We start from the raw sequence: 18383 nt of genomic DNA, 5'->3' as shown, positions 1-18383 counted from the left end.
ATAAATTAGTCAAGCTCAGCCACTAACGTGACATCTATCTTATTAAAACTGAAGTACAAAATGAGATTGTTTGGAAACATGTATATGAGTTTAAAAAATAAGAGTGTTTGGTAACATGGATTGTAGTCTTTTAAAAAAATATTACTTTTGTTTGGAAATAAAGATAGTAGTATTTAGCAAAAAAAGTAATGGGCTTATGTTATTAAGAAAAATTGAAAGTCCATCATATTATAAGAAATTATCTATTTGGGTCAGTTTTAAAATGAGTCAAATCATTTAAACTTTTTTTTCAAAACTAACCATAAAACAAAATTTAAACTTTATATACATATTTCAAATCAAAATAATAATTCAAAATTGATTTACATCATAAATTAATTGAAAAATATACATATATTCAAAAATGAATTTTTACTAAACTCTTTTTCAATAACCATTACTTTTGTTTGAAAACAAGGATAGTATTATTAAGCAAAAAATTAATGGGCTTATGTTATTAAGAAAAATTGAAAATCCATCATATTATAAGAAACTATCTATTTGAGCCAGTTTTAAAATGAGTCAATCTAATTGCCTAAAACTTTTTTTTCTAAACTAACCATAAAACAAAATTTAAACTTTATATACATATTTCAAATCAAAATAATAATTCAAAATTGATTTATATCATAAATTGATTGAAAAATATACATATATTCAAAAATGGATTTTTACTAAACTATTTTTCAATAACCATTATAAAAAATGTTGTCAACATATATATAAGAAAAATACAATACGAAGCCCAATTTGAAATACCAACTCAAATTATAGTTTTTATATTTCATATTAAGTTTTAAAAATATAATATATGTAATTATTTATATGATGGTACATATAAAATATGATTAATTATATGATGACAATATACGATACATAATAATGACTAGGGATAGACTTTCGGTTACCCATACGAGTTTGGTTCTGATCGATTTGCATTTCAGATTTCCGGGGTCAAAGATTTCAGCCCTATTAGGATGTTTCTAAATTTTGGTTTGAGTGTGATTCAGACCTTTGCGGGTTTGGTTCGAGTTTGGATCCATTTAAATTATTTTTAAAGTTTTAAATCATTATATATTTTAAATTTCTCAAAATCTATAAATAAAATAATATATTTCCTATAAATTTAAATAACATATGTCAGAATACCTAAGCTTAACATATCAATTGGCATTTAAAATTTTTGGATACAAAATCAATAAATATTTTAAGTATTTTTGGTGATTTGAGTATACCTTAACTATTTCAGATATTTACTTTTGACTATCTATATATATTTTCAAGTATTTAAACCAATTTAAAAGTATAATTCTTGATGTTTTATATATGTTAAATCTAAATATAATTAAATATATAAGTATCTGAATACTTCGGTTCGGATCAGATTTGAATCTCTAAATAACAAAACTTTGAATAATTTGAATATTTAATCAATTTATGTTCGGGTTTGGTACTATATTTTCGGATCGGTATCGGGTCTGTTCCTCGGATTCATTTTGCCAAACCCTAATAATTACATGAAAAACAAATATCAACATATTTTTCAAAATATACATCCGTGCAGGCGCGCAGATTAAATATTAACATATTTTTCAAAATATTTTGCTATCAATTTTGGTTCGGGTTTGGTATTACACTTTCAGATCAAGATCGGTTTCATTCTTCAGATTTTGATTTTTTTCAAGCACTAATATTAACATAAAAAACAAGTAGCAAAATATTTTTGAAAAATACACCCGCGCGGGTGCGCGGGTTAAAATCTAGTGTCTCGTTATAGTAACACTCGCTATTAGATGACTCTCATTGCCAATGAACTTGGTAAATTGGGCCTTGTTCCGGTTATCTTAGCCCAAACCCGAGCCCACGACCCGATTTCTAATAGTTATAGTTACCATTTTTTCTTGTGAAAAGTGCTAAAGAGTGCAAATGATTTGGATTGATGAGTTAGCATCTGATGAAGCTCACCAACTTACAAAAGTTTCGAGATTAATACAATACAAATGGTAAGAAAAAACATAGTCATGCATATCTCACTTGTGCCCTTTCTTCTTCCACAAGTCACCAAACATCTTCTTCCCTGAACTCTTCCTCTTCCCACTTCCAAAACCATCATCAGTATCATCCATGAACCCAACCACCGCACTCGGGTCAAACAACCCACCAGATGGATCCCGACCGTTCATCTCAGACTCTCCAGAGAGAACCGCAGCTGCAGCATCTGCCGCCTTCTTCCACTGCTCGGTTTGAACCCTGAGTTTCTTCATCTCAGCCTCTAAAGCTTCTTTTGCCTCTTCCATGGACTCAAGCTTCTCCTTTAAGTGAGCTGTGTTCGCTCTACTTTCTTCCAACTCTTCTCCAATATGAATCACCTTTGAAGCCGTCTCTTCTTCTTTAGCTCTCACGTTAGACATCTCAGAAGCTGAGTCAGTTAACTGATTCTTTAAGCTCTCGTTTTCTTTGCCTAGTGACTCATGTTCTTTCTCCATATCATACAGTCTAGCTTTCAACATCTTGACCTCATCTACAAGTTTCTCATCTTCTTCTTCTACTATAGCAATCTTCTCAACAGGAACCTCAAACACATCAGTCTCTTTCTCCACATCACCAGGGATCTCGTCTCTATCTATTGCTTCTGCTTCAGATGCAGAACCCTCCGCTCCATCCAGAGGGTTTGGTTTGGTTGATTTAGTATCTTCATGAAGCTCTTCTTGAGCTTGTTTCTTGACAGCTTCAGCATTAGCCAACTGGTCTTTGAGCAGTCTCAGCTCCTCTTGTGCTTGTCCTAGCTGCGACTCTAGATCCGATATTCGGCCTCCAAGTTTCTTCTGACCAAGCGGAGGTCCACCGCCGCTTCTAGGAGATTTACGGTCAGCACCAAGCTTATTAGAACTCCGGTCAGTAGTGAGCAGACGGTTGGGATGATTCGAGTGAGATGTAGATGATGATGTCCTCAGCCTCGAAGCTTGCCCATGAGACAACTCTGAAACTCTAAAGAAAGCAACACCAGAAAGAAAGAAAACTTTATTAGTCACATCATTACTCATGTACTAGATCATGCACAACTCAAGATCTTTACCTTGGTCTTGGCATTTTTAGTTTTCTGCAGGGGACTTAACTAAAAAGCTGCAGGAAGCTCAAAGGGCTATGAAAAGCTGAAGCATAAATAAAAAGCAGAATGTCATTTATTACAGCAACTACCAAAGACATAACTCATGTCGGGATTCCGATGAACTTAGATAAGGTAATAATACTAATTATCTTCAAATTTTCAGGAAAATTAGAAGGAAAAAAATGAATTGTAAACTTACCTTTGAATTTGAAATTCAGGAGGTGACTTAGGGAAAATATGGAAATAAAATATGAAAAAGATAAAGAGCTTCGTTGGATGATTGTGAGTTAGTTAATAGGAACAACGACATAAAACCAGAAGAAGACCCACAATGACAACAGACAGCTTCATTTTAAGACACTCTCAAAAATCAAGAAGCCTATAGAGATAGAGAGAGATGTGTTTTTGAAGATTTGAAATAAAGCTGTCGGTGAAGTGGGAGGTAGTGAGATTTTAAAATCGAAGGACCATTGGGGGAGAAGAAGGGTGAAAAGTATAATTTCAATCTTCGAATAATGTCAGCTTCTTTAAAAATAAGTCAGCATGCAATGTAATAAAAATATACACGAGTGGAATGTTCATACTTCATATATTTTGTCATGGATAAATTGGATATTCTAGACCACCAAAATCTGGTAATGGTGAGAAACTGAGGATGTAATTATGTACAAGAAGCTTGAGAACTGAATCTGACACCATCAATGTTGTATCATTTTGACGTTTATGTATATGCATTTCATGATAGATAAATATAGAAAAATGCATAATAAATGTGGATTTATAATAAATACGCACACATGCATTCTACCTACAAATCAAATATTTTCTGACAGTCTTGTTTCTTTTTGTCGGGTTTCTACAAATTTCAACTTACAATCTTCTTTTTACTACTCTCCCCTAATTTCGACGTTTCTTTTTGTGATCTCCAACACCTCGAGTAACCAATTTGACATTTCTTAAGATAACAAAAAATCAAAACTAAATTACAAATATTATATATATAGCATTTTAGCACTAACTAATTTGGATTCACCTTTTGGGTCAGTATCATTATCTAGTAGTTGTAGACTGGCTATTGTAGAGTGTGACTAGATGGTAATTGTTTACTCTAAAGGTGTGATTGGTTGCATGATGGAGTAAAAAGGTGAAAAAAGTGAAATTGAGTTGAAAAGAAAATAATATCGCTGGCGCAAAACATTTTCCACTTCGTTCAAGTTGAGTAAAACTTTACTCTGCTATATTCTCTTTCCAGAGTAGATCAGCGGAAATGATTGTTATTATTTATTATCTTGACTAGCCGAAATGAGAGTAAATCAGCTGAAAATGTTTTTCGCATTTTTCATTTTACGCTATTTATACCATACAGTCAGATTCTAAATTTTGTTTTACTTTTTTTTTTCCCCATCAATAAGTTTTTATATTAAAGGAATCGGGCCAAGCCCAGAAAGCATATTACAAAAAAGCCCACTAAAAAACCAACCCAGGCTAAAATTCGTTATCCAAATGGGCCCATTACATCCGGCCCAACTTGGGGAAACCCTAAAGTCATCGACTCTTGGAAACGGCCGCCTCGCGTGACATCCTTTTCGATGCGAGGACACGTGTTTCCATCCTCGACTTCGAGGTTACACGTGTCGCAGGATCGTCTCTCCACCACTGAATCACGTCATCGCCGGCGCTCTAACCTTCGGGACACCGGAGCAAACCAGGCGTCTATCGCTCCTCTAGTCATCACCGCCATCATCTTTTGGGTTCTAAAAACGGAGAGAATCAATCGCCGCGGCGAGATCTCATCCGTCGTCACCGTTAACCGCATAACCCAAAGAAAACCGTCGCATGCATCATACCCTTTCCACCGGAGAGCTTCACTCTCCTCCGACGAGAACATAACCGAACAACACATCTAAACCGCAAAATTAAAAGACTAGCGAAATAAAACCCTAATCGTACTAGGGACCGGAAGCCGGCGGCGCAAGGCTGTGGAAGCCTTCACACCCCGGGAACTAGAGCCGACGACGGCGGAACTGAAAAAGCTTCCCCGCCACGGAGACAAGGACCGGCGGCGACGGAACTTTGAAAGCCTCCGTCTCCCGGAGAAAAGGAAACAACTACCGAAGTCTTCACCGCGCCATCCTTCCCGCAGCCGCGTCGTGACTCCAAGACCAAAACCCGTGAGCGGTTGATGGCTGACCAGAGTTCCGACAAACGGAAACCGGAGGAGACTAAGAGGAGATAGGACATGCAACTTAATCTAACAGAAAAAAGGTTTCCGGCGGCGGCACGGACGCTCACGCGCCGACCGACCGCCGGATCCCCTTAACAAAGCTTTTCTCTCTTTCTCTCTCTCTGCTCTTTTTGATGAACAGAGCTCAGTCCAATTTTGTTTTACTTTCTATTCAGCTAAAAAACTACCAATCAAGTTAAATGTTATCTTTTAACTTTTATTCTACATATTGTTGATAAAGTGGAAAAAGCAATATGTATAGAGAGAAAAGTAAAAGGAAGCACACAGTTGTAACAAGAGTTTTTTTAAATTAATTTAACAGTCAATTAAAAAAAAAGTAGTAAAAGGAAGCACACAGTTGTAACTCTTAGGTTTGTTGGAAATATAGTTAACGTTGGCTTTTGTTTCCCTTTCATGTTTTCACTTTTTAACATTTACTCTAGTTTTCACCTTTTTATTTATTCTGTATTTCTCCGAAGTTTACCAATCATTCTCTATATCATGTAAAGTTTAGATGTTAATGTTAGAAACAAAATTTAGTACAAACTTATTTTCTGTGTTAGAAACAACTTTGTTAAAAACTGATAACTTTACCATTTGGAACATAACACACGCGGCCAGGATAGGGTTTAAAGTAACATATGACCGAATATTAGGAAGTGACTATAATGAATAACAGTACTCACATTTACATTTTAGATTTATTTGTTATATGAAATTAAATGTACGTGGACAGTCCAAATTCCAAAGTGAGAGAAGGTAAAAAAGTGTACTTGATAATATTCAAGAACCAAAAGACAAAGGCATGTGAGGATTTATGCCCTAAGTAAAAAACCTTTAAAACCCTGAAGCTCCAAAGATGACCACCACCACACTTAAATTCTTATGTTCTCATTTAATATCAAAGAGACCAAAGCATGTGAATCTTCATTTTCTCGTCCTTCTTTGACATTTCCACAACTACTAACTATTCCATGATCGGTCCCTTAGCATCATCCTCCACTATTCCATCACAATATACAGCTCTCACTAATAATCAATACAATGCTGAAACATCAAAATCACATCTTGTAAAATCACAATTTGTTTTTCATTCCTTTCATATCTTTGCATGATCATTATAACCTCAAGTTCGCAAGATATCCTTCCTTCAAGCATGCATACTTATTTGAAAAGTGGAAAACATTAATTTCCTTGTTTTTTAACATTTCTAGATTACATTGATCATAAAGCAAGTTACACACTGATTTGTTTAACACCAAGTTGGCGAGTTATGACAAACTCCCAAAGACTAAAAGCCAGCGGAACAAACAATGTTCCCTAGAAACAAAAGCCGACAGAACCATAGTGATTCTCCGGAGACTTAACTACAACTTATCAAACACCATTTAAGAGGCCAGAGTACACATAATAAGCAGAACCAACATCTTTAAGCAAAACACTCTATAAAGAGAAATCATATTAAGCAAAAGAAATCAAAATATAGGTTCGCTCGTGTTTAAAAGGGCTTAAGATACAAAGATGAGACCCAATGGCCATAACAACCACGAGAAAAAAAACTAAATCAAATAGTAAAAAAGAAAAACGTATTTTCAAATTTTCACTAGTCAAGTTTCTGACCATAGATTAAACAATTCGCCGACCGGAGGCATCTCCCTAAAAAATCTATCGAACTCCGTCGTCTCTACACCTCCCTCTGCTTCTCTTCCGCCGCCAAAATACTGATGTGATGAATCTTTTCCACCGTACCCTTGAGCGGAGAATTCGAAAGGACCCTCAGCGACGACGGCGTTTTTACCGGTGAGTTCTTGAACAATCGACTTGAAGCTCCGAGCATCTGTCTGGATGTACCGTGTGTTAATGAAGACAACCTTCATCGGCTCAGACCTAACTCTAGACATACTTTGATGATCTGCTTTTTTTTAAGACAACAAAATTAGAATGTGTTTTGGCCTCTGAGTAATTGCCTGTTGAATCTCCAGATGCTTGTTATATGTGTAGACAAATACATGGGGTATATATACAGAGGACCAAAAAATTATGTGTTGTATTTTAAAAGTATATATTTCAGAAACATTTAGTGTTGCGATTCCTTATGAACTATATGGATAAGAACATATTTCTTTATTGTTGTAGCATAATTTAAAATCATATATAAACGCAACTATTATATAGGTTGGAATGATATATTGATTCTGGTACATGCTTACGTATGGTGTTACGATCATAGGCTTTTTCATGAATAACGATTTTTTTCATATAAGGAGTTTCCACTTACTATAGAAATTTGACTCAGTTAACCAACGTTGCATTATAACAAAGAGGTTTGTAACCTAATGGATCAAATTAAACTGGAGATTGTAACTTTATTTGATAGATACTTTTTTAAACAAATTTGATAGGTGTTTAGAATTTTATACGAGTAACAAAACTATTTATAATTTTTGGCAAAAAGGAAAAATATTAATTTATGGTATTTTTAACGAAAATATTAATTTACGGTCAATCACGGTATTATTACATTGTTTATATATTTGTTGTCTTTGACGTGATTCTTGTATGGGGTAAAACAGGTTTGACCGGTATTATTCTAGCAGCCTTGACTGACCAAGTACTAGATGGACTTTTGTTATTATTATCTGGAAACTATTGATCGAGAAAATAATCATATTATATACTGTAGTTTAGTGGGTCAAAAACTCAAAGCACGCCTTAGTTGATTGAATATGTGGAATCATATCACGTACCGTCGCTCTGATACTCTAACTAAAGGAGTAATGGTAGAACATCCAGGCGAAGGAGGTATGCTGCAAGCCCATGTATCCACCTGGGTGCAAGTGCAAGCAAAAGAATTTTATCCCATTCCAGATCCTCGCACAGGCATGGTTTCCCTTATGCGTCACCAATACACCCTCAGAACAGAAGGCGCAATGTCGTGCAAGTAGGACCCACATCTCCATCTCCCCCACGACAACCTACACGGCAGCCAGACGCAATTGCGACAAGCTCTCAGCAGGGTTTTCACACCCTTCCTCCGCGTCTTCCTTAGTAGTGTTGAGCTGGAACTGTTATGGTTTGGGGAACCCCATAACAGTCCAAAGGCTCACTGACCTAACAAAGAAATGTTCTCCAGACATCATCTTCATTTCTGAGACCAAAAACCAAGACGAGATGGTGATGTCTAAGTTAGAGACCCTGCGCTATGAAAAGCACTTCCTCCTATCTCCTGACTCCCCTGCATCTGGGGGTTTAGCCCTCCTCTGGAAAACCGATGTTGAGATTCAGATACTCGCGACAACCCGCAACTTTATTGACACACTAGTCAGCTTCAAAGGTACTTCTTTCCATGCTACCTTCGTATATGGAGCTCCTGAGATTGCTGAGAGACAAGCAGTATGGGACCTCCTCTCGGATATTGCATCAACAAGGAGCACTCCCTGGTTCCTCACCGGGGATTTCAATGAAATCATAGACAACTCCGAAAAAGCTGGCGGAACGGAAAGGCCAGAGAGCTCATTTGGTGCGTTTAGGTCCTTCTTATCTTCGAGCGACCTGTTTGATATTAAGCACACGGGAGACTTCTTGTCATGGAGAGGACAGAGGCACTCACACTTGGTTCACTGCCGCTTGGACAGATCTCTGGCAAATAGTTCATGGTCTGACCTCTTTCCCAATGGCAGAACACACTACCTCCCTTTTGAGGGATCAGATCACAGGCCTATACTTTCCACCTTCGATTCGAAGAGAAAGAAATCATCGGGCGTGTTCCGCTATGATCGTCGACTCCGCAATAACGAAGTAGTAACAGCGCTAGTCAAAGAGGTATGGGAGGCGGCTCAAGGCCTGTCAGTTGCTAATAGAATTAGCAAATGCAGGAAAGCAATTGTCAATTGGAGCAAGGAGTTCTACATCAACAGTCAGAAGAAAATTACCGATCTCAAATCTGCCCTGGATGCTGCTATGGCGTCAAGAACAGCAGATACGGAAACCATCTCGCTGATAAATCAGGACCTCCTAAAAGCCTACAAAGAGGAGGAGGAATATTGGAAGCAGCGGAGTCGACAATTGTGGCTCACACTGGGCGACAAAAATACGAGCTTTTTTCACGCGTCCACTAAGAGTCGAAGAGCTAGGAACAGAATAACAACAATTGAAACAAACTCAGGCATTCCGGTTTATGAAGAGGATCAAATTGCAAAGGTGATATCTGAATATTTCAAAGAGATTTTTACCTCTTCAAACCCACCAGCGACAGAAGTGGTCTTCAGAGCACTCACCCCCTGCATCTCCCAAGCTACAAACGATAAGCTGACACTGCTACCGTCTACAGAGGAGATCAAGGAGGCGATGTTTGCCATACATCCTGACAAGGCCCCGGGGCCTGATGGTTTTTCTGCGAGTTTTTTCCAGTCGAACTGGAGTGTGGTGGGACCTGCAATATCAAAAGAAATTCAATCTTTCTTCACTACAGGCGCTCTACCCTATTCAATCAACTCAACGCACATTAGGCTCATCCCAAAGATCCCCAGCCCCAAGCTAGTCTCTGACTACAGACCTATTGCCTTATGTAACGTCTATTATAAGGTGATATCAAAAGTCCTAGCCCTACGACTCAAACCGGTACTTCAAGATGTTATCTCCGAGACACAAAGTGCCTTTGTACCGGGCCGGGCCATTTCGGACAACGTACTAATCACCCACGAAGTCTTACACTATCTAAAGGCATCGGGAGCTGTCAAACACTGCTCAATGGCAGTAAAGACAGATATAAGCAAGGCTTATGATAGATTAGAGTGGTCTTTTATCCGTGCTGTACTAGAGAGAATGGGTTTTTGTGATACCTGGATCATGTGGATGATGCAGTGCATTTCCACGGTGTCATACTCTTTCCTCCTGAACAACGAGGTGATAGGTGAAGTAACTCCGCAGCGTGGAATCCGTCAGGGTGATCCCCTATCACCATACATCTTCATTCTTTGCGGGGAGGTGCTGTCGGGTCTCTGTCAAAAAGCACAAGCGAGTGGCTTACTACCAGGACTACGCGTCGCAAGGAATAGCCCTAAGCTAAACCACCTACTGTTCGCAGACGATACTATGATTTTTACAAAAACGGAAGAAATAAATTGTACCGCGCTTATGGAGATCCTGCATAGCTATGAATGTGCTTCTGGACAGATGATAAATACACAGAAGTCCTCCATATCGTTCTCCTCCAAGACACCTCCTGACATAAGAGCTCGAGTTAAGGCTCAACTGGGAATTGAAAGAGAAGGAGGCGTGGGGAAGTACCTGGGGCTCCCTGAGCATTTTGGTAGACGTAAAAAGGATCTCTTCGCATCGATCGTGGACAGGATGAAGCAAAAGGCAATCTCATGGACCACACATTTCCTCTCCACCGCAGGCAAAGCTACTATGCTTCAAGCCGTTCTGTCTGCCACCCCTTCTTTCGCCATGTCATGCTTTGAACTTCCAGTTAGTCTTTGTAAACGCATTCAATCTGTTCTCACTAGGTTTTGGTGGGACGATAAGGAGGGAGAACGGAAAATAAGCTGGATATCTTGGGACAAAATGACACTACCTAAAGGGCTGGGAGGCTTGGGCTTTCGTGATATACAAGCTTTCAACCACGCACTGCTAGCTAAGATAAGCTGGAGAATTCTTACAAAGCCTGATTGCTTACTTGCGCGGGTTCTGTTAGGAAAATACTGCCACAAGGCCTCCTTCCTCAAGACCCCTTCGGCTTCTGCTATCTCTCATGGTTGGCGTGGGATACTGGCGGGGCGTGACTTGCTCCTGCAACATCTGGGTAAGGCAATCGGAGATGGAGAATCAACAAATCTCTGGACAGATTCTTGGATAAATCCAGAAACAAACCTTAAACCTATTGGACCTGTCTTCCTTATCGACAAAGACCTGATGGTAGCAGATGTCCTTTCCAGAGAGAAAAAAGAATGGAATGAAGCAAGGATCAACAACCTACTCCCTGAGTTAGCCACATATATCCTCGCGCTGAAGCCCAGCTTACTCGGAGCTCCTGATACATTTATCTGGCCACTGGACAAGTCAGGCCAGTACACAGTCAGATCAGGTTACTACTCAGTACAGGCGCCAAAGTACCTTCAAGCTGCACCACCGGTAGATCGTGGTATCCCCTGGAACTGGAAGAAATTTATTTGGACACCTGAGCTCCTACCAAAGTTGAAGTTCTTTCTCTGGAAAGCAGCCGCGAACGCACTCCCAACTGGGGCAAATCTCCAGACCAGAGGACTCCTCAACAACACAAACTGTATCAGGTGTGGAGCAAGGGAAACCATCGACCACATTCTGTTCCAATGCAGCTTCGCTAGAGAGGTGTGGGAGAATGGACCCTGGCGAGTTGCTGTTCTCACTGATGACTCATCGTCCTTCAAGCCTTTGATAGAGAGCGCCCGGAACTGGCACAACCTTCCCCCTTACGGAATCACGAGCAACGCCTTTCCCTGGTTCTGTTGGAACATCTGGACATCCAGGAATCAATTGATCTTCGAGAAGAGAGTAATCACACCACACGCAACTGCGCTAAAAGCAATCCTCTCCCAAAAGGAATGGGAACAGGCGCAAGCAAATAGACCGTCTACAGCTCTTCCAGTGACCACGCTACCCAGGATCATCTGCAATGAGGATACCGTCTTCTGCAACACAGACGCCGCATGGCGATCAGACCGAAAAGCAGCCGGATTGAGTTGGATCTTCACGGACCGGAACGCCCAGGAACTCCACAAAGCGTCCACGCCCCAAGCAAACGTCTCCTCCGCCTGCATGGCTGAGGCCCTAGCAATCAGAGAGGCGCTAATCCAGGCCTCATCCCTCCAGTTCACCAACATCTGTCTACGCACAGACTCTCAAGTGCTCGTCAGAGCTATCACCACGAGAAGACGATCGACGGAACTCTACGGAATTTTATCGGACATCGACTCGCTGGCGTTCTCCGCTTCCTCCCCCTTCCACTCATGCTCTTTCACCTTCACCCCGCGGGCTTGTAATGGGCCAGCGGATTTTTTAGCTAAATCATGTCTTGTTTCTTATTTGGGCCTGAGGCCATAACTCTCTTTGTTTGATTTAGTTCTAATGAAAGTAACCAGTTGATCAAAAAAAAAAGGATCCTTATTACTAATGGGCCACGGTTCAGGCTTTTGAATCTATGTTCAACCCATAACGGGCCGGCTTAGTTCACGTTTCGGGCCGAATACTGTATGTCTAACTAAAACAAGTTTTTCAAACTGTCCCTTGCATCAAATTAGTTTTGAACTTTGTGTTTATGTTGCCATTCAATTTAAATTTGTACATAGCATATTTTTGTTAGAGCCAAAGCTTAAACAATATTAAAAATTTAAAATATTTGCCGACAAAATGTATAATAACTTTTTACTTTTTGTTTGGTTCAACTGTATAACAATTTCCAAGTACATAATTAAAGAACACAGGCAGCTGGAGTAGCATTAGGAAAAGACCCAGATAAATGCCACGTTATGATTTAATACCAAATCAATGGTTTAATGACCAAATCAATGGTTTAATGATCGTAATATAAGTGAAATCATATAAGCCTTACTTTAAGCAACAAGAAAGAAAGTACAGTTTCCGATAATAAAAACGCATACTACTGTAATGGTATTAAAAATTATCAATAATACAGTGATATCTCCTTCCGAATCGAGATGTTAGCTGACAAATAAGTATAAAAATATATCATATCTCGACTGAAATCGTGGATATAATAATTAAGATCTTGGCGTAAACGTGAACATCTATTAGTCCACATATTCTATAAGGAAAAGATAAATTTTAAATATCGAATAATTAATTATGTGATGTTACGTGTAGCACTAAACTACGAAAACCTTATTTTCGTGGTAACTCTATAAAGACGAGAACACCAATCTCTTTATCCTTCACTAGATTCGTTTTCCGCGCTACGCGCGGATTACATGATTCAAATTTGTTAATTTACAAATTTTCCACTACATTTACAATATTACTAATTGTTTATAAAACATTTTAAAATACAATAATTTTATAGTTCATTTGCAATAATTTATTTTATTTGTTTTAAATTTTTAGTGAAAGCATATTTTAAATCATGTGATACAATATTCTAAATTGAAAAATTTTACTGGTGAAAGATCAATTTTTTTTTAAAAGTATTATATTATATTAAATTAAATCACAGATTAATACAAAACTATACATGTCTTTAGTTGTAATTACAAAAGAGACCCTAGGATAGACCTAAAAAATTTTTTATCACAAATATAGACCTCAAATATCAAAATGACCAAAACGTTTTATTAAGGGGTGTATTTTTGGGTTTATGATTTAAAATTTAGGGTTTATGATTTAGGGGTTAGAGTTAAGGGGGGGGGGGGGTTTGGGGGTATGATTTCAAATTTTAAAAACTAAAAAATATTAAAATTTTCAAAATAAAAAAGATCTATTTGAGAGAATTGCCCATAACAAAATTAGTTAGATATTTTAAAATTTTGTTTTAGTTAAAATGAAATATAAATTTAATTTTAAAATAAATACGACATTAACTAAATATTTAAAAGTTTTGTTTAAAAGAAAAATAAAACATAAATTTATTTTAAATAAATTTGAAATTACTTAAATATTCAAAATGTTTATTTTAATGAAAAAATGAAATATATATGTTTTAATGAAAAAAAAAATATGAAAATATTTTATTCAGATAGAATTTCAGAGTAAATATAGTAAAGCATGTGTATAGTAAATCATTATTAAGCACAGTTGCTTCCTGCCTTGTGCACCCAACTTTGAACTGGTACAAACACAGATCATGACAAGTTAGTTAATTAACTATAAATATCCAAACTTTGTATTACATGCTTCTGCTGCCAGAATTATCAATCTAGGAAAAGAAAAGATTCCTGAAGTCAAGATCACATCCAACATGAGTTTGTAATAAAGATAGCAATATCGTTGCGTTAACATCCCATAAAGAGTCAGCAACTGGAGTTACGTTTTCAGTGTATTATATGACCAATCCCAGATGTATATAATATACTAATGATCAAGCATGCATTCTCCAAATTTTTTGAAAAGGAAGTGGCATAAAATAATTTGAAAAGGAAGATATGTATACTTTGTTATATGAAATCACCAGTTACACTTACTTATTTGGTTTTTCAAAAAGTAGTCAGAGTTTTCCATCTTTATCATGCACTATTATTGGCATAATTTGCCTCGTGCTATTGAACTCAAGAATGTTCAAGACTTTGTACAACCTGCAACAAAAAGCCATTTCAGGACTCGAGTTAAAGATTAGATTAAATTTTGATGGCATACATCAAAAAAGAGATGGATAATTTTGTTAATTTGGTTGATGTGTTGAACTCTAGATCTGGCCTCGTTGACATAGCTGGTTCTGCCAATTCGAGATGTAATATTCCGCACAAAATAACATTGAAAACTTGACCCTTCTGTTTGAAGAAATATATAGGAAATTCACCTTTGATTGATCAAAGTTCTGAGCTGGGAAACCTTGAAACTGGGAAAGGGAAGCTTCATATCAAACAAAGGATTTCCCTCGATCAGCTTCTGCAACTCAGTATACATTATATTCCTGGCTGATTTTGTATCACCATATTTTAACAATTTCTCGTTTTTCTTGTCGAGATATCAAACACACACACACACACACACACACACACACACACACACACACTCTTAAACACCAAAGTGTATGCTTTCCAGAAAATTCAGTTATATAAAGTGAACAGAAAATTTACCTAAAATTCTCTAGAGTCAGAAGCTGAGTGATCTTTTTGTAAAGTTAGTTGAAAGCCGCAAAAACATTCAGGTCTGTGGCTAATATTTGAGCAGATTTGCTTTGTCATTTCTGCAAAAAATCATACAAACACTATTAATCAAGAAAGAGCATAGACAAAACCATACATTCGAGCAATAATTTTTTTAAAAAAAAAATCATTACCAATCTGGAGCTTCAATATACTTATGCTTCCTAATCTCAAAGGAATTTTTCATAACAGTATCAATTATCATGACTAAATTTAAAAGCTTAATTTCGTCGATGTATAATATCGAATCAAATCAGATCAGATTTAGAACATTAAACTTAACATAAGCTTACCAAGAGTTTATGAAGAGATTCAATACGAAAGTTCTCGAACGAAAAAACATCTTTCATCTTCTGCTACGTCGTCTCTTCGGCAGTGGCGATTCAGTTGCAGGGATCTAAATGGCCGATCTAGACAGAAATTTGCGTACTCTGATCATAATACAAACTCTAACTCTTCTTCAACACGCCTCGACTGGGTTTCGTGCAGTTGAGTTGGAGTTTGTCCAGCCATAGCTGCGGTAGGTATTTTCATATAGCTTTGGAGAATACTTGAACTTCGTAAGTGGCCAAAGGGTTATATAGATGGAGATGGAGAAGTTGAAGAGAGTAGGTTGGGGTTTTTGATCTGATTAAGGTGTTAATGGCTCTGAACAGTGGAGAAAGTGTATATATCTAGCCAGAATTTTGAAAGATGGTGGTATGAATTATTTAATGGTGTATTGTGATTTGCCTTAACTATTTTAAGCGTATAAAAATTGTGGAAGTTAGAGTTAACGAAGAGGGAGGAATATGATATGCTATTGGCTGGAATGATACATTGAATTGGTGTGAAGGTTTTGTGAGGCCCAGCAATTTGTCATTAAGAAACTCATAATGACATGACTAAATGATTGGTTCTAAATATTTTATCATATGTGGCATGCTTAAGAAGGCTTGAAATTAGTTGCTTTTATATAGTGGGATTCTACATATTCAAAAAAGACATTAATAAATAATAAGTGCGCAGTTGAAAACAGTTGCTGATCTAAAAAAAATGGCGGACGAAGTGATTCTGCTTGATTACTGGCCAAGCATGTTCGGTATGAGGACGAAGATGGCTTTGGCTGAGAAAGGAGTGAGTTATGAGTACATCGAGACAGATCCATGGATTAAGACTCCTTTACTCATCGAGATGAATCCCATTCACAAGAAGATTCCTGTTCTCATCCACAAAGGTAAACCGATCTGTGAATCTCTTATCCAGCTCGAGTACATCGACGAGGTTTGGTCCGGTACATACCCAATGCTCCCCTCTGATCCTTACCAGAAAGCTCAAGCTAGGTTCTGGGCAGATTTCATTGACAAAAAGGTAAACGATCTCTAATATAATATAGCCCAATAAAACATTGGTTTAGTCCCTAATTTTTAATCAAAATTTTAGGACCGGTTCAGTTGAAATATATCTTTTTTATAAATATTCTTATAATCAGATTGATTTAAATATAATCGAAGTTTTAGATGTTTTAAACTCAAGAACTTGTATTTTTTCCAAAAAAAAAAACAGATTGTTAATGACTTTGTTTGGTTCTTTTGTGTTTGTGTGTTCAGTTTTATGACCCATCATGGAAAGTATGGGGAACAAATGGAGAAGAGCAAGTTGCAGCCAAGAAAGAACTGCTTGAACATTTTAAGACACTTGAAACAGAGCTTGGAGACAAAACTTACTACGGTGGGGAAGTGTTTGGGTTCCTAGACATAGCGTTGATGGGTTATTACAGCTGGTTCAAAGCTATGGAGAAGTTTGGTGAGTTCAGTATCGAAACAGAGTTCCCAAAGTTGACTGAGTGGACCAAGAGGTGTTTAGAGAGAGAGAGCGTGGTTAAGGCATTGACGGATTCTGATAAGATCCTTGAGTATGCTTATGTCCTCAGGAAGAAGTTTGGAGCCGAGTAGATGCTTTTGATGTTTGCCTAACTTGGTCTGAACAGTGAACACACAAGGAAACAAAATGGTTCGGTATCAAGACCGTTATGTTCTGTTCTGTTATGTAATATCTGTATTTTCTTTGTTTGTGTACTTTCAACTTTTTTCTTTTGGAACACAATGTACTTTCTACTTTCTAAAAGCATGAAAATCCATAATAAAATAAATGTTTGAATTGGATATCTAAATCTCATCAAATCAAGAAAACCGATTTAAAATTCTGAATGACTTTTGATTTTATTGAATTAGTTTTTTTGGTTATATATTCGATAAATGAAAAAATTGAACCCATAAGCAAAATATGCAAGATATATTTATTCAACTCAAACAACTCAAAAATCATTAAGTACTTGATTTTAAAAAATATATATTAGTAAAACTAAAAAAAAAAAACTCAGCTCACGATCCATACATATTCAGAGGACTTGTTCTTCCTTTCGTGCCTAATACGAAAATAATTTGTATATTTGATATTTTTTTCTCGATCAATTATGTCAATCTCATCTGACACTGACACCCCATAGCCAATAATTGATCCATCCAATTACAACACATAGTTGAATTAACGAGTCAATTACTTGTTTTGCTGTTTATAATGGAATATTAATATTTATTATTAGTTAACAACAAAACACATCATGCTGTTTTGATGTTTAAACTATTTGCTCCCAATATTTTATCAGATAAGAGCATCCTTAGTGGTAAATTTCTCAAATCTAATCTCTCAGCTATTTATTAATAAACTAAAGTTATTTAGTTGCATGATTAAATTTAATTGTTAAAACCACTAGAAAATGAACAAGTGTAGAAATCATTTCTCTACATCCTCTTAAAAGTTAACAATCGATTCTAACTTTAATTACATTCCCTTTCTTATTTTTTTTGTTTATTTTATTATTTTGTTTCTTGAAAAAGTGGGGTGAGAAACTACCACTAATGTTGCTCTAATGATATAAACTTAAAATGTTTAGAGGGAATATGGCTGTTAACCAAGGCTTATGCTTATGGAAATTTGGAGGCAGAGGAAAAAAAAAAGACCTTTGCAGCCAGAGTATTTATTTGTTCCACCAAAAATCACAGCGGGCTATTACTCATAGTTAGTTGCTTTTTTATTAAAAGGGGCCAACAAACCAAGTAAACCATAAATACTATGGAAAAACATAGCAACACTATTAGTTACTCGATCTATA

At 36.9% G+C, this 18383-nt stretch overlaps 3 protein-coding genes and 1 long non-coding RNA gene across 4 annotated transcripts; 2 read left to right on the top strand and 2 right to left on the bottom strand.

The window, feature by feature from the left end:
* Window positions 1-1957: 1957 nt before the first annotated feature.
* Window positions 1958-3474, bottom strand: LOC106387603 (interactor of constitutive active ROPs 1-like). Its single transcript, XM_013827500.3, has 3 exons — window positions 3348-3474; window positions 3116-3191; window positions 1958-3027 (listed from the first exon to the last, which is right to left on the bottom strand). The coding sequence occupies exons 2-3, from the start codon at window positions 3127-3129 to the stop codon at window positions 2070-2072; spliced, it is 972 nt and encodes a 323-aa protein (XP_013682954.1). The 5' UTR covers window positions 3130-3191; window positions 3348-3474; the 3' UTR covers window positions 1958-2069.
* Window positions 3043-3400, top strand: LOC125577168. Its single transcript, XR_007315483.1, has 2 exons — window positions 3043-3280; window positions 3367-3400. It is a non-coding gene; the product is annotated as an uncharacterized LOC125577168 (long non-coding RNA).
* A 3326-nt stretch (window positions 3475-6800) lies between the features above and the next one.
* LOC106385279 (VQ motif-containing protein 1) lies at window positions 6801-7499 on the bottom strand. Its single transcript, XM_013825198.3, has one exon. The coding sequence runs from the start codon at window positions 7271-7273 to the stop codon at window positions 6980-6982; it is 294 nt and encodes a 97-aa protein (XP_013680652.1). The 5' UTR covers window positions 7274-7499; the 3' UTR covers window positions 6801-6979.
* An 8689-nt stretch (window positions 7500-16188) lies between these two features.
* On the top strand, window positions 16189-17373 carry LOC125577167 (glutathione S-transferase U26). Its single transcript, XM_048738146.1, has 2 exons — window positions 16189-16579; window positions 16819-17373. The coding sequence occupies exons 1-2, from the start codon at window positions 16265-16267 to the stop codon at window positions 17161-17163; spliced, it is 660 nt and encodes a 219-aa protein (XP_048594103.1). The 5' UTR covers window positions 16189-16264; the 3' UTR covers window positions 17164-17373.
* The last annotated feature ends 1010 nt before the right edge of the window (window positions 17374-18383 follow it).

This window comes from Brassica napus, chromosome A8, assembly GCF_020379485.1.
Source record: "Brassica napus cultivar Da-Ae chromosome A8, Da-Ae, whole genome shotgun sequence".
Lineage (NCBI taxonomy): Eukaryota > Viridiplantae > Streptophyta > Magnoliopsida > Brassicales > Brassicaceae > Brassica > Brassica napus.
Note: the sequence above shows the minus strand (reverse complement) of the source record. Positions and strands in the feature narration are given on the sequence as shown.

What these genes read in the sequence shown, in the direction of transcription:
- LOC125577167 (XM_048738146.1), top strand. Translation starts at nt 16,265, where the DNA reads ATGGCGGACGAAGTGATTCTGCTTGATTACTGGCCAAGCATGTTCGGT. An exon ending in CAGATTTCATTGACAAAAAG is followed by an intron (nt 16,580 to 16,818) that starts GTAAACGATCTC and finishes TTGTGTGTTCAG; the next exon opens with TTTTATGACCCATCATGGAA.
- LOC106385279 (XM_013825198.3), bottom strand. Translation starts at nt 7,273, where the DNA reads ATGTCTAGAGTTAGGTCTGAGCCGATGAAGGTTGTCTTCATTAACACA.